Source organism: Amphiura filiformis, chromosome 17 (genome assembly GCF_039555335.1).
Source record: "Amphiura filiformis chromosome 17, Afil_fr2py, whole genome shotgun sequence".
Classification (NCBI taxonomy): Eukaryota; Metazoa; Echinodermata; class Ophiuroidea; order Amphilepidida; family Amphiuridae; genus Amphiura; species Amphiura filiformis.
In genome coordinates, this window is record NC_092644.1 from 22,737,736 (window position 1) to 22,752,698 (window position 14,963).

Genomic DNA, 14,963 nt, shown 5'->3' on the forward strand with positions numbered 1-14,963 from the left:
AGGAACTGCAATTCTGCACTCTTTAAGCTATGAGACTTGAAATGTAAACAAAATTGCCCATGTTAACAAACCACTGGTCCTTTTAGATCCAATAATTATTATATTAGTCAACAATGTTTCAGTTGGTGTCATACGGAATTGAGTTCCTTCTGGTATGATACATAGAGTAGATCTTTTTGCAATCCTTTTGTCTGATTTTGATGATGTAACCAAACATTTGATTGGTGTTCTAAAGCTACGCTATCTATATATCCTATCCATTCAAGATGCAACAATGCTGTTGATGAAAACACTATATTTGTTCAGCTCAGTAGGAAAATGGTAAAAAGTAAAATGTGAGTGTCACTTCATCAACCAATCATTATATAACAGAAGAACTGAATTACAGCCAGTTTGGTAATAGATCTACTTCAATCACTGTTGGATCCCATAGAAAAACACAGACTGCAGACATCGGCAGTAGGGGCTACAGCTATTGATCAACATCTCTTTCATATATCATTTTATTCATATTCTTATGTCAATATAACAGGAGAACTGCAACACAGCCAGTTTTGTAATAGATCTATTGCAGTCATTGATGGAGCCCATAGAAAAACACAGTCTGCAGACGTCGGCAGTAGGAGCTACAGCTAGAGCTCAGACAGCTCTACAGGAATTACATGCTAATGATAAGAATATAGAATCCACAGACCAACTCATGGTAAGTTTGTAACATTGCCCTCTGTAGTGAGAATAATGTATTGGGATGTAGACATGGATGGTTTATACTTATCTGTTATTCATCACTATGCGATGATCACAATAGTGTATGAACTGTTCCTATATATTAAGCTGTAAAGTTCTTATACTTTCACAGTGAGTGTGTCCAAAATAGCTTTAAACCTTAAAAAAATCCAATCAATTTCAAAACTCTATTTTGATTGGTTACTCAGATGATTATATCATGTAATTAACCAATCAGGGGCACTGTTAGAAAGTCAGTAACACCCATGGGGTTAAGTTCAAAGCCCAGGTTCACAGCCATGCACAAGTAATTTGTTTCATTAAGGAAAAGGCTTGTTTCAATTTTCGTAAAGATCTTGCAATTATCAAAGCTAAGTTAATTCCATGAGCAATACTGCCGAAATTATCGGCCTCCCGAGAACTATTTTGAATGTTTAAAAAGAGAGGTATATCATGTATTGAGCCAATCAGAGACATGGTAATACTAGTCAGTCAGGCTGAATGGGATTAGCTTAACAATGCTTAGAGATCTAAAAGCTCTATTTTAATTGGTTATTCAGATGATTATTAGCATGCAATTAACCAATCAGGGGTATTGTAAGTAACTTTGCATGTTCATTTTTGTTTCAGGTCCCAACCCTTGGATCACAAGAAGGAGCCTTTGAAAATGTCCGCGCAAACTTCTCCGGTGAACAAGGTCAACAAATCCGCCAGTTGCTGGGTGCACACATGCTCCGTCGTATTGCTATGTGCTGCTTGGCATCACCGCATGGAAGGCGCCAACACTTGGCGGTTTGCCACGAGAAAGGACGCATCACTGTACTGCAGCTGTCTGCACTCTTGAAGCAGGCAGACTCCAGCAAACGCAAACTGACACTGACGGTAAGTACTATGTTATGGTATCTATTCATTAGATTGTCAGTTTTTACTTATTTTTGTATTCTTGTATTATTATAAGTTTTCTCCTTCTGTTACTAGAAAATGCAATGATGAGATCAGGAATTGCATTGTATAAGTGTCATTATATAGTATAGTTGCTCTGTAATTAATTTAATAATAATATTTTCTTCATTAGCAGCATAAAAATCATATTGATCATCTTAAAATGATACAGATTTGTTTGTATTTTGACAAGATTGAATTAATTTTGTTGTACTTTTTCACACTATAGCGCTTATCCTCTGCACCAGTACCCTTCTCTGTGTTGAGCATCACTGGCAATCCATGCAATGAAGATTTCCTGGCAGTCTGTGGACTCAAGGTATGTACTTGATAAAGCTATTGGTACACCACAGGGCACAGTAACATTTGCATTGGTGATCCGCGTGCCATGGACTCAACATAAGATTAAATATGTACGACATCTTGAGGTGGGTTTAACTGAGTGGCATCCTTGGTTGATGATTAGACATCGGCTTGAATGTTTTTGAGATTTTGGAGTTCGCCATGACAGTGACGTTGCCCAGTGGTTTTTACCCGCTTTAGTCAACTTTAATATTGTTTCCATTGAAATATGCACCATTAGTTTTTTTTTACATATACCTAAAATATGTATTCAGGATTCTTTTGTTCATCATCTTTTATTTTTACACACGCTTTTAAAGTTTTAAATTGCATTTGACAGAGAGGCCTTTTTTTATACATTTTTTGTAAAAAAAATTTTGTGAATATTTGTAGTGTAGGGTTCAGGCCTATTATTAGGGTAGGTCAAGTTACGTCAATACAACATTTTTTCCCCTTGGTTTAAACTGGTAGACTTCGAAAAAACTCTGAATTCAAGCAACCCTACAGTGTAGTGTGCAGAAAATCTTCAAAATTTTCCCTGCAGATTGAATTGCTCATTTCAAGTGTTTTTTTCCTGCTAGGTCTGCACAGCCACACTGGTCTATTTTAACACTTGTAACCTTTTCTCCCCATTTCATTCCTTCTGTAGGACTGTCATGTGTTGACATTCACCAGTTCAGGAACAGTATCAGATCATCTGGTGCTGCATCCACAGCTAGAGGCTGGCAACTTTATCATCAAAGCCATATGGCTGCCTGGATCACAGACAGAATTAGCCATTGTCACTGCTGACTTTGTCAAGGTATGTATCACTCAAAAGCAGGAATAATGTTGTTTGAGGGAGGGGTGGAATAGCAATGAGCTTGTATAATAGAACAACTTCGGCTTTTTATGAGGAATCCATTACAGCAAATATAAAATGTCTGCTTAGTCTTAAAAGTCATAGTTTGAAAGTGTTGGCTAAATCATAAAACACACTGTTTTCTACTCAAAACAGGTCTAATAACAAATCATTGCTGATCACAAATAAATCAGGCATCTGCCATATTGAGTATCCTGGTAGTCTTAGCTTGATTTTGCTATAGAATTGAAAGACTTTTATTTATGGTTTTGTTCCTACGTTATTAAGGTCTTAAAATAAAAAAGAAATTTAAAAACAAACAAATATTGGAAGAAATTTAAAAACAAAGGGCATATGGTTGAAGATTATTATAAGGCACTTTTAAGCAGGTATGGTATATACACTTTTAATTCAATTCATTACTTGGTTGTAGGATCAGGAATCATTATAGAACTTACTAGAAGGGATATGATATTAAACTGTCATGGTTTTTTAAAGTGTTGGAGGTAGATTAGGGGTTGTGGGAAGGTTAGGTTTAAGTTTAAAGGAAATGATATGATTCCTAAAAAGAACTTATCCTTCTTTCTCACAGGTGTATAGGTTAGGGTTTGTGGGAATATTAGCTTTAAATTTAAAGGAAATGATATGATTTCTAAAAAGAAATTGTACTTCATTCTCATAGGTGTACGACCTGTCCAAGGATGCACTTAGTCCATGCTTCTATTTCCTGGTGCCAAGCGGTAAGATTCGAGATGCCTGCTTCATCTTCACTGAAGAGTCTCGCACCCTGATCCTGATGTCATCTGCTGGGTATCTATACACACAGCCAATGGAGGAAGCTTCTGAAGCCAAGCATGGACCATTCTATGTGACTAATGTGTTGGAAGTCAAACATGATGATCTCACGGTAGGTTTATGTCAGAAACAGAATTTCATATTTCCTTTACTACTAAGGGATGAAATCAAAACTCAACCAGCGGTTGACCGCTGGTTCCGTCCAGTTTCTATAGTTCTAAACAATGGAAACCGGATTGTAAATATTTTATTTATTTGGCTATTCTAGTTGGAAATACATACACCTTCTATAGGAAATATGACCTTAATCCCCACACAAGGGGTGTAGATTTCAAATGGAGTCACCCATTTACGTAATACCATTTGAAATTCACACTCCCTGTGTGGAAGATTAGAATCAAGTCTTCTATACGAGGTGTATGGATTTCAACTGGAATAGCCAATTGGTGTTGTACAGTTTGAATGCAGGACGGGTTAGTGTAGTGGTCTTCTCACTCGCTTCTCACTGCTGCTGCCCGGGTTCAATGGTTGCTGATCCATACTCGTCCTTGCAGGTTTTTCTCTGGGTGCTTCAGTTTTCCTCCTGCTTCTAAAATCGGACCTCTTCCTATATCCCTATCCGTCATATTCAGTTGGCATCCCTTTAATATCCCTTAGTAGCCTGGCTTTGGCCGAATGTTATAAAAATAAGAAAAATAAAAGATCATCAAAATGTATCGTCTTTTTTATTTGTTTTTAACCTCAGGATTCTGGTGGTCAGATAGCAGGAGGCGGTGTGTCTTGTTACTACTCCCACACACTACAGCTTCTGTTCTTCAGCTATGCACAGGGCAAGTCATTCTGTGCACCTGTTGGACATCAGTTTACAGAGATCACTCAGCTCTTCCCAATAACACTCAAACCGTAAGTACAAGTGTTGTTTTAGTATAAGATATTGACCAAGACGTAATTGTGAACTTCACCCTATAGAGATGATGAAGCCGTTTAAATATTAAACTAGTTTTGTCACCAAGGTTACCCCTCTCTCCCTATCTCTACCGGGAGGGGCTTAAAATAACATTAATCTTTTTTTATATGTAACCAACAATTTTAATCCCTCTCTCCCAAAGGCAGAAAAAAATTTGTAGAATAATTTTGTTTGTATGATCATTTGGCATTGTCATTCATGAGACATTTGTTTTTTCTCATGAAATCTTGATTAAAGTCTAGTTAGCTCAGTTGGTTGGGTCCATTGGTCTGTGACGATATTAGTTTGAGCTTGGGGCAGTCCCTGTTTGTTATTTTATTATTGAGCTAACTTGAAATTCCCCTGGGCATGGAATTACTATCTGCTTATTGTCTTGGTTACCCATAAGAGAACTGGTATTTAGTACCTGCGATAGATTATTGTGGTATGTATAGGGTATGTGCTTGTTTGCTACAAGTTCTTGATTGTTGCTATTAATAGTTAATGGTGTCTTGGGCCACAATGGTCAGCAAATTCCTGAGGCTTGTGGGTTTATGTCTATACGTAGCGCACTTTAAATTCAGACCTGCCAAATTTCCCTCATTTTGAGGGATTGTGCCTCATTTGGGGTTTTCCAAAGTGAAAGAGGAACAGTCCTGCTTACTGAAAATTTCAGTGATGACAAATTTAAATGTAAGAACAGAACAAAATGATGTAAATTTCACTTTAAAATTTTGTTATAGTATTCTCTTCAGTCTATTGTGATAAATTTAGACCTGCAAATCCTACCCTGAATTATGAAAGTATTGCACACCTCAAGTCTTTGAATTTGTCGGTACCTGGTAAATGAACAAGGTTTTAGCCTCAATATCCCCCTTTTTGACTTTGGTAGGTTGGCAGGTCTGTAAATTGTTGTAGATCATATCTGACTAAACTTGTATAATCCATCACCCTTATTCATTTGCTTGCAATCATTGTTTTCATACAGTGGCAATGGATCAGGAAAAGGCAACAACAACCCACCAGCATTGTGTCAATGGAACGAGGTCTTAACCCATCCAGGATTAGTGTGTTGTCTCACACAAACTACTAGTATACCAGTGATATTAATGATTGAACCAGATAAGATTAGAGTACAAGAAATCAAGACACTACCAGCTAAAGCTAAGGTATGATTTTCGTGAATTGATGCTATAAAAGTTGATTTACTGTTTCAACAGTACCTGCACGATTACAGAATTTTTATCATGTTCGTCATTATCATTTTTTATTATGTATAGTACTGGACAATTTCTCACCTTTCATTTGCAATTCTTAAGCAGGTGATAGTATCCACATGGTTTGGAAAATAGGAGCTATGAATTGCCACTAGGCCAGTTCAAGCCCAAGGGTCCGCCCTTTTGTGTGTATACCAGCCCATTTGGAAGTTGCCAATATGTGGGCATACTGCACTAAAGTGTTTGACTAGTTTTTTGACTTACCTGATTCAAACTATGTAAGAAATAACCACCCATGTAAAATTACATAGTACATGTCCTTTACAGGGCACTTAATTACTGAAATGACGGTACATGCTCTTGTGCCACACTTTCTACATGGAAATCACCTGCTTTACAACCTGTCTAAATCATTGACAGAATCAGACATCTGCTTATGTTTGATTCTTTGTCTATGATCTTTTACCCAGCTTATCAAGAAGTAATAACTGAGGTTTCTCATTATCCTCTTTGTTTAGGTACAAGACATGGTTGCCATCCGTCATACCTCCTCTTCTGATCAGCATCGTACTACTCTGATTCTACTCTGTGAAGATGGCAGTCTACGTATCTATATGGCTAGTGTGGATCACACTGGGTTCTGGATGTCGGGGCAGTTCCAAGCTACTGGGGCTATCAGTGCATTGAAACCAGCAAGAAAGAAGAAGACGGCAAAAACAGGTGAGTGGTAATCACAAAAAACCTTTGGACTACTAACTGCAGGGGCCATGGTACAGTGGTTTAAGTCTCTGCCTCAGTTGCAAAGGATCCCCTTCAGTGGCACAAATAATATAATGTCATGTAGTGCTTGTCCAATCATCGTGGGGCAGTGTACAGGCTTTGACTCATGATCATCAAGTTGTATGTTATGCACTTAAGCTGAATTTATACTACATCACTTAGCGATAGTGATTGATATTTAGCCAATGAGATATATTGCTTTTTGTTGCATTGGGAAAAGTGCAATACCTTATTGCTCAAATATCAATTGCTCATCGATGGAGTATCAATTTAGCTTTATACAAGGCCCTATCACCACTATTTTCTTTTCATCTAGGTGTATAAATAGATACAGGCATACAATGCTTATACGGTAAAACAGACTTTATGTGCAGCACGAGTAGCAAACTCCCCCCCTCCCATAAGGTAATACAAAGCAGTGGAGTCTGGCACAAATGCCAATGAAAAAAAAATGAGATTGGCACATTGTTCCAGTATGGTACCATTACCTTACAAATTCATGTCTATGCTTCCCTCCTTTCAGGTCGCCCATCAGGTCAAGTGACGTTCCCTGTAGACTTCTTTGAGCATTGCCAAGCCATGAATGATGTGGAAATCGGCGGAAATGACCTGCTACAAATCTACAATGTACAACAAATCAAACACAGACTCAATACTACTGGCATGTATGTAGCTAGTACAAAGGTAAGTTATACAACAAATCAAACACAGACTCAATACTACTGGCATGTAGGTAGCTAGTACAAAGGTAAGTTATACAACAAATCAAACAGACTCAATACTACTGGCATGTAGGTAGCTAGTACAAAGGTAAGTTATACAACAAATCAAACACAGACTCAATACTACTGGCATGTAGGTAGCTAGTACAAAGGTAAGTTATACAACAAATCAAACACAGACTCAATACTACTGGCATATATGTAGCTAGTACAAAGGTAAGTTATACAACAAATCAAACACAGACTCAATACTACTGGCATGTAGGTAGCTAGTACAAAGATAAGTTATACAACAAATCAAACAGACTCAATACTACTGGCATGTAGGTAGCTAGTACAAAGGTAAGTTATACAACAAATCAAACACAGACTCAATACTACTGGCATGTAGGTAGCTAGTACAAAGGTAAGTTATACAACAAATCAAACACAGACTCAATACTACTGGCATGTATGTAGCTAGTACAAAGGTAAGTTATACAACAAATCAAACACAGACTCAATACTACTGGCATGTATGTAGCTAGTACAAAGGTAAGTTATACAACAAATCAAACACAGACTCAATACTACTGGCATGTAGGTAGCTAGTACAAAGGTAAGTTATACAACAAATCAAACACAGACTCAATACTACTGGCATGTAGGTAGCTAGTACAAAGGTAAGTTATACAACAAATCAAACACAGACTCAATACTACTGGCATGTAGGTAGCTAGTACAAAGGTAAGTTATACAACAAATCAAACACAGACTCAATACTACTGGCATGTAGGTAGCTAGTACAAAGGTAAGTTATACAACAAATCAAACACAGACTCAATACTACTGGCATGTATGTAGCTAGTACAAAGGTAAGTTATACAACAAATCAAACACAGACTCAATACTACTGGCATGTAGGTAGCTTGTACAAAGGTAAGTTATACAACAAATCAAACACAGACTCAATACTACTGGCATGTATGTAGCTAGTACAAAGGTAAGTTATACAACAAATCAAACACAGACTCAATACTACTGGCATGTATGTAGCTAGTACAAAGGTAAGTTATACAACAAATCAAACACAGACTCAATACTACTGGCATGTAGGTAGCTAGTACAAAGGTAAGTTATACAACAAATCAAACACAGACTCAATACTACTGGCATGTATGTAGCTAGTACAAAGGTAAGTTATACAACAAATCAAACACAGACTCAATACTAGCATGTAGGTAGCTAGTACAAAGGTAAGTTATACAACAAATCAAACACAGACTCAATACTACTGGCATGTAGGTAGCTAGTACAAAGGTAAGTTATACAACAAATCAAACACAGACTCAATACTACTGGCATGTATGTAGCTAGTACAAAGGTAAGTTATACAACAAATCAAACACAGACTCAATACTACTGGCATGTATGTAGCTAGTACAAAGGTAAGTTATACAACAAATCAAACAGACTCAATACTACTGGCATGTAGGTAGCTAGTACAAAGGTAAGTTATACAACAAATCAAACACAGACTCAATACTACTGGCATGTATGTAGCTAGTACAAAGGTAAGTTATACAACAAATCAAACACAGACTCAATACTACTGGCATGTAGGTAGCTAGTACAAAGGTAAGTTATACAACAAATCAAACACAGACTCAATACTACTGGCATGTAGGTAGCTAGTACAAAGGTAAGTTATACAACAAATCAAACACAGACTCAATACTACTGGCATGTAGGTAGCTAGTACAAAGGTAAGTTATACAACAACTCAAACACAGACTCAATACTACTGGCATGTAGGTAGCTAGTACAAAGGTAAGTTATACAACAAATCGAACACAGACTCAATAATATAATAATAATAATAATAAGACATTTATTAAGAGCGCACTATTGCACACGAAGCGGCCTCTAGGCGCCGAAATACATAATACAGCATTTATAAAAACTTATCAATATACAAAATATGAATTTAACTTAAAAATTAAATAGATAAAATAAAAACTGCATAAAAAGGCAGGCCAGCTGTACAGTACAAAACAATATGGGCAAAAACAGTAAAAACACAACCATCTCCATCCAAAGGATGGAGACGCATGTGTAAGAAGCATGAGAGACCCACCGATGTAGCACAAGTGCCAATCCGTGGGCCTCACATGCCCCTCAACATACCCAATGCAATTAAATATAATTTATAATAAAAATACACACAAAGAAAACACTATTCTCATAAATAAGTAACAACATGTCAAATAATTAAACAAAAACACAACCATCTCCATCCAAAGGATGGAGACGCCAGTGTAAGAAGCATGAGAGACCCACCGATGTAGCACAAGTACCAATCCGTGGGCCTCACATGCTCCTCAAACATAACCAATGCAATTAAATATATAACAAAAATACACGCAAAGAAAAACACTATTCTCATAAATAAATAACAACATGACAAATAATTAAGCAAACAAACAAACACAACCATCTCCATCGAAAGGATGGAGACGCCTGTGTAAGAAGCATGAGAGACCCACCGATGTAGCACAAGTGCCAATCCGTGGGCCTCACATGCCCCTCAACATACCCAATGCAATTAAATATAATTTATAATAAAAATACACGCAAAGAAAACACTATTCTAAAAATAAGTAACAACATGTCAAATAATTAAACAAAAACACAACCATCTCCATCCAAAGGATGGAGACGCTAGTAAGAAGCATGAGAGACCCACCGATGTAGAACAAGCACCAATCCGTGGGCCTCACATGCTCCTCAAACATAACCAATGCAATTAAATATATAACAAAAATACACGCAAAGAAAACACTATTCTCATAAATAAATAACAACATGACAAATAATTAGCAAACAAACACAACCATCTCCATCTAAAGGATGGAGACGCCTGTGTAAGAAGCATGAGAGACCCACCGATGTAACACAAGTGCCAATCCGTGGGCCTCACATGCTCCTCAAACATAACCAATGCAATTAAATATACAATAAAAATATGCACGCAAAGAAAACACTATACTCATAAATAAATAACAACATGTCAAATAAATAAGCAAAAAACACAACCATCTCCATCGAAAGAATGGCGACGCCTATGTCAGAAGCATGAGAGACCCACCGATGTAGCACAAGTGCCAATCCGTGGGCCTCACATGCCCCTCAACATACCCAATGCAATTAATATATGATACATATAATAAAAATACACGCATAAAAAGATAACATAATAATCATCAAACACGAAGTGGATGAACAAACAAATGTCATAATAGCAGCATGTGAACATATAATAAACACAATTTTACTGAAAGTATTGTTTGAACAGGTAAGTTTTGAGACCTGATTTGAATTGTTCTACTGAGGCATGGGATCTCATATGAATAGGAAGATTGTTCCATAATACCGGTGCTGACATCGCGAAAGCTCTGGAACCATAAGTTAAAGTCCGAGGAATAGTAGATGGCAATCTAAGCAGATTCTGTGTTGCAGATCGAAGAGAGCGACCGGGCTCATACCGAGTAATCAATTGTGCCAGGTACGTAGGAGCGAGATCATGCATGCACTTGAAGGTCAAAAGCAATAACTTGTACTGGATCCTCTGATACACTGGTAGCCAATGAAGTTCAAAGAGTACTGGCGTGATATGGTGACGGCGTTTAGAGCAGGTCACGAGTCTTGCTGCAGCGTTTTGAAGTCTTTGAAGGCGCTGAATTTGTGACACTGGTAGCCCAAAGAGTAAACTGTTACATGAGTCTAGGCGCGATGTTATATACGCGTGCACAAGTTTCTCCGTCGAGGATATATCAAGGAACCGCCGGATCTTTCCAATTTTGTAGATGCAAGCCCAACCTTTGCGAAGAACACTCCTGACGTGAGCATCCATTGCGAGGTGTTCATCAAACACAACCCCGAGGTTTCGCGCCTCAGAACATGTGTTAGCTATTGAGTCACAGATGGTAAGCGAGTCGATGGTAGTGGTTTTCTTGAAGCGAGATGTTAAGTGCAACACTTCTGTTTTTGCATCATTGAACTGCAGTTTATTTGCGACGGCCCATGCCTTGATATCTTCCACACAATGCTCAATTTGACGAATGGCGGTATCTCGATTTGCTGGTTTGAACAGAAGATAAACCTGTGTATCATCTGCGTACATGGTATGATTGATGTTATGTTTGCTAATAATGTCACTTAGAGGAGCACTGTAAAATGTGAACAGTGGGGCTCCTGCTACCGAACCCTGGGGCACACCATAAGTAAGATCTCTAGGGCGCGACTCAGATTCCCCAATGACGACAGATTGAGTCCGTCCATCCAGATAGGAGCGGAACCATGAGAGGACCGTACCACAAATACCATAGCGCTCTTCAAGACGTGTGATTAGGATGGCGTGGTCAATGGTGTCGAAGGCAGCGCTAAGATCGAGTAGAAGTAGGGTTGCCTCTTGATGTTGATCGAGTCCAAGCAAGATATCATTTGTGACACGGAGTAAGGCAGTTTCAGTCGAGTGGTTGCGACGGTAGGCAGACTGGGCTTCAGCGTACAGATTATTGGAAGCAAAGTATTCCTGAATCGGAGCTAGACAGCACCTTTCGAGCAGTTTTCCCAGAAATTGCAGTTGTGATACTGGTCTATAGTTCTTGTAGACATCTTGATCAAGGTTCGCCTTTTTCAGAAGTGGGGTCACTTTAGCTGTTTTGAAGCTTGTTGGCACACAGCCTGAAGTCAGCGACATGTTGATGATGTTAGTCACAACTGGGAGAATACTATGAATGCATTTCTTGAATAGATCCGTTGGAATTGGATCGAAGCGAGCAACTCTTCGTAGGGCGAGTCCATTATGATCTTCCGAATCTCAGCACTGGAAAGCTCATTGAATCTCTCAAGACTTCCACTACACGAGTCTTTGACAGTGGTAGAGTGCGATAGATGGACGGCGGAATCTAGGCCTTGCGAATCTTCTGAATTTTTTCTCGTCGAAGAACGATGCAAATTCCTCCCCAGCTCACAACTTGAGTTGTGCTTAGGCATCGCTGGTTTGCTGCTAGGATTACACAGGGTGTCAACAACTCTGAACAATTCCTTGCTGTCACAGTCAAGGATCTTTGCTCGATGATGGTTGCGCTTTGCCGTATCAAGCATAGTTTTATAGATTTTACACTGCTCAGCATAAATTTGCTTGTCGATCTCTAACTTGGATTTTGCATACTTCCTTTCAGCACGACGCTTTTTCTGTTTCGCAGAACGTAAGTAAATCATTATACCAAGGAGTCTGTGTTCTAACCGTTACAGTTTTTTGAACAACTGGAGCATGCTTATCTAGAAGATCGCAGAGGACAGTTTCATATTGATTCACTAGCCCTTCAAGGTCGGAAGCAGGATCAGTGTACAGCAACGCACGATTCAATATCTTGCTTGAATGCCTCGACATCTATTTCCCTGATCTTTCTATACTTCATAGCCTTTTTACAGCTTTAGGAGGGTGGATATTGAGGAGGCACGTAACGGGTAGTGATCAGAGTACAACTCTGGGGTTACTCTAACCTGACCAGCAATAACTTTGGAGGTAGAACGATCAATTAAAAGATCCAAAGTGTGACCTTTTTTGTGCGCCGCTTCAGTCACATGTTGTTTGAGACCGACAGTGTCTAACATCTCTATGAAGGATCGAGCAAATCGGTCTTGAGCATCATCGACATGGCAGTTGAAGTCACCTAAAATGAGTATTTCTCCAGGAATTAGTGAAACAGACTCAAGGAAACATCCGAAATCCTCCAGGAACATTGCATCAGTCAATTTGTTTTCCTTGGAGGGAGGTGGGCGATATATGTTGAATATCCTTACAGTGGATGATCCACGCGATATGCTAACATCCATGTGTTCAAAACTCGGGTAAACAGTACTATTGTTGGTTACAAGTTGGTAACCTCTTATACTACTGGCATGTATGTAGCTAGTACAAAGGTAAGTTATACAACAAATCAAACACAGACTCAATACTACTGGCATGTATGTAGCTAGTACAAAGATAAGTTATACAACAAATCAAACACAGACTCAATACTACTGGCATGTAGGTAGCTAGTACAAAGGTAAGTTATACAACAAATCAAACACAGACTCAATACTACTGGCATGTAGGTAGCTAGTACAAAGGTAAGTTATATAACAAATCAAACACAGACTCAATACTACTGGCATGTAGGTAGCTAGTACAAAGGTAAGTTATACAACAAATCAAACACAGACTCAATACTACTGGCATGTAGGTAGCTAGTACAAAGGTAAGGTATACAACAAATCAAACACAGACTCAATACTACTGGCATGTAGGTAGCTAGTACAAAGGTAAGTTATACAACAAATCAAACACAGACTCAATACTACTGGCATGTAGGTAGCTAGTACAAAGGTAAGTTATACAACAAATCAAACACAGACTCAATACTACTGGCATGTATGTAGCTAGTACAAAGGTAAGTTATACAACAAATCAAACACAGACTCAATACTACTGGCATGTAGGTAGCTTGTACAAAGGTAAGTTATACAACAAATCAAACACAGACTCAATACTACTGGCATGTATGTAGCTAGTACAAAGGTAAGTTATACAACAACTCAAACACAGACTCAATACTACTGGCATGTATGTAGCTAGTACAAAGGTAAGTTATACAACAAATCAAACACAGACTCAATACTACTGGCATATATGTAGCTAGTACAAAGGTAAGTTATACAACAAATCAAACACAGACTCAATACTACTGGCATGTTTGTAGCTAGTACAAAGGTAAGTTATACAACAAATCAAACACAGACTCAATACTACTGGCATGTAGGTAGCTAGTACAAAGGTAAGTTATACAACAAATCAAACAGACTCAATACTACTGGCATGTAGGTAGCTAGTACAAAGATAAGTTATACAACAAATCAAACACAGACTCAATACTACTGGCATGTAGGTAGCTAGTACAAAGGTAAGTTATACAACAAATCAAACACAGACTCAATACTACTGGCATGTAGGTAGCTAGTACAAAGGTAAGTTATACAACAAATCAAACACAGACTCAATACTACTGGCATGTAGGTAGCTAGTACAAAGGTAAGTTATACAACAAATCAAACACAGACTCAATACTACTGGCATGTAGGTAGCTAGTACAAAGGTAAGTTATACAACAAATCAAACACAGACTCAATACTACTGGCATGTAGGTAGCTAGTACAAAGGTAAGTTATACAACAAATCAAACACAGACTCAATACTACTGGCATGTAGGTAGCTAGTACAAAGGTAAGTTATACAACAAATCAAACACAGACTCAATACTACTGGCATGTAGGTAGCTAGTACAAAGGTAAGTTATACAACAAATCAAACACAGACTCAATACTACTGGCATGTATGTAGCTAGTACAAAGGTAAGTTATACAACAAATCAAACACAGACTCAATACTACTGGCATGTAGGTAGCTAGTACAAAGGTAAGTTATACAACAAATCAAACAGACTCAATACTACTGGCATGTAGGTAGCTAGTACAAAGATAAGTTATACAACAAATCAAACACAGACTCAATACTACTGGCATGTATGTAGCTAGTACAAAGGTAAGTTATACAACAAATCAAA

The 14,963-nt window shown here is 38.1% G+C and overlaps 1 protein-coding gene across 1 annotated transcript in view; it reads left to right on the forward strand.

Moving 5' to 3' along the window:
* LOC140137484 (E3 ubiquitin-protein ligase UBR4-like) overlaps positions 1-14,963 on the forward strand; it is a 194,859-nt gene that overhangs the window by 59,372 nt on the left and 120,524 nt on the right. Inside the window, 9 exon segments of the mRNA XM_072159195.1 lie at positions 533-703; positions 1,357-1,608; positions 1,898-1,987; positions 2,660-2,812; positions 3,534-3,758; positions 4,392-4,549; positions 5,581-5,761; positions 6,328-6,529; positions 7,113-7,273. Coding sequence (XP_072015296.1) covers positions 533-703; positions 1,357-1,608; positions 1,898-1,987; positions 2,660-2,812; positions 3,534-3,758; positions 4,392-4,549; positions 5,581-5,761; positions 6,328-6,529; positions 7,113-7,273 — 1,593 coding nt within the window.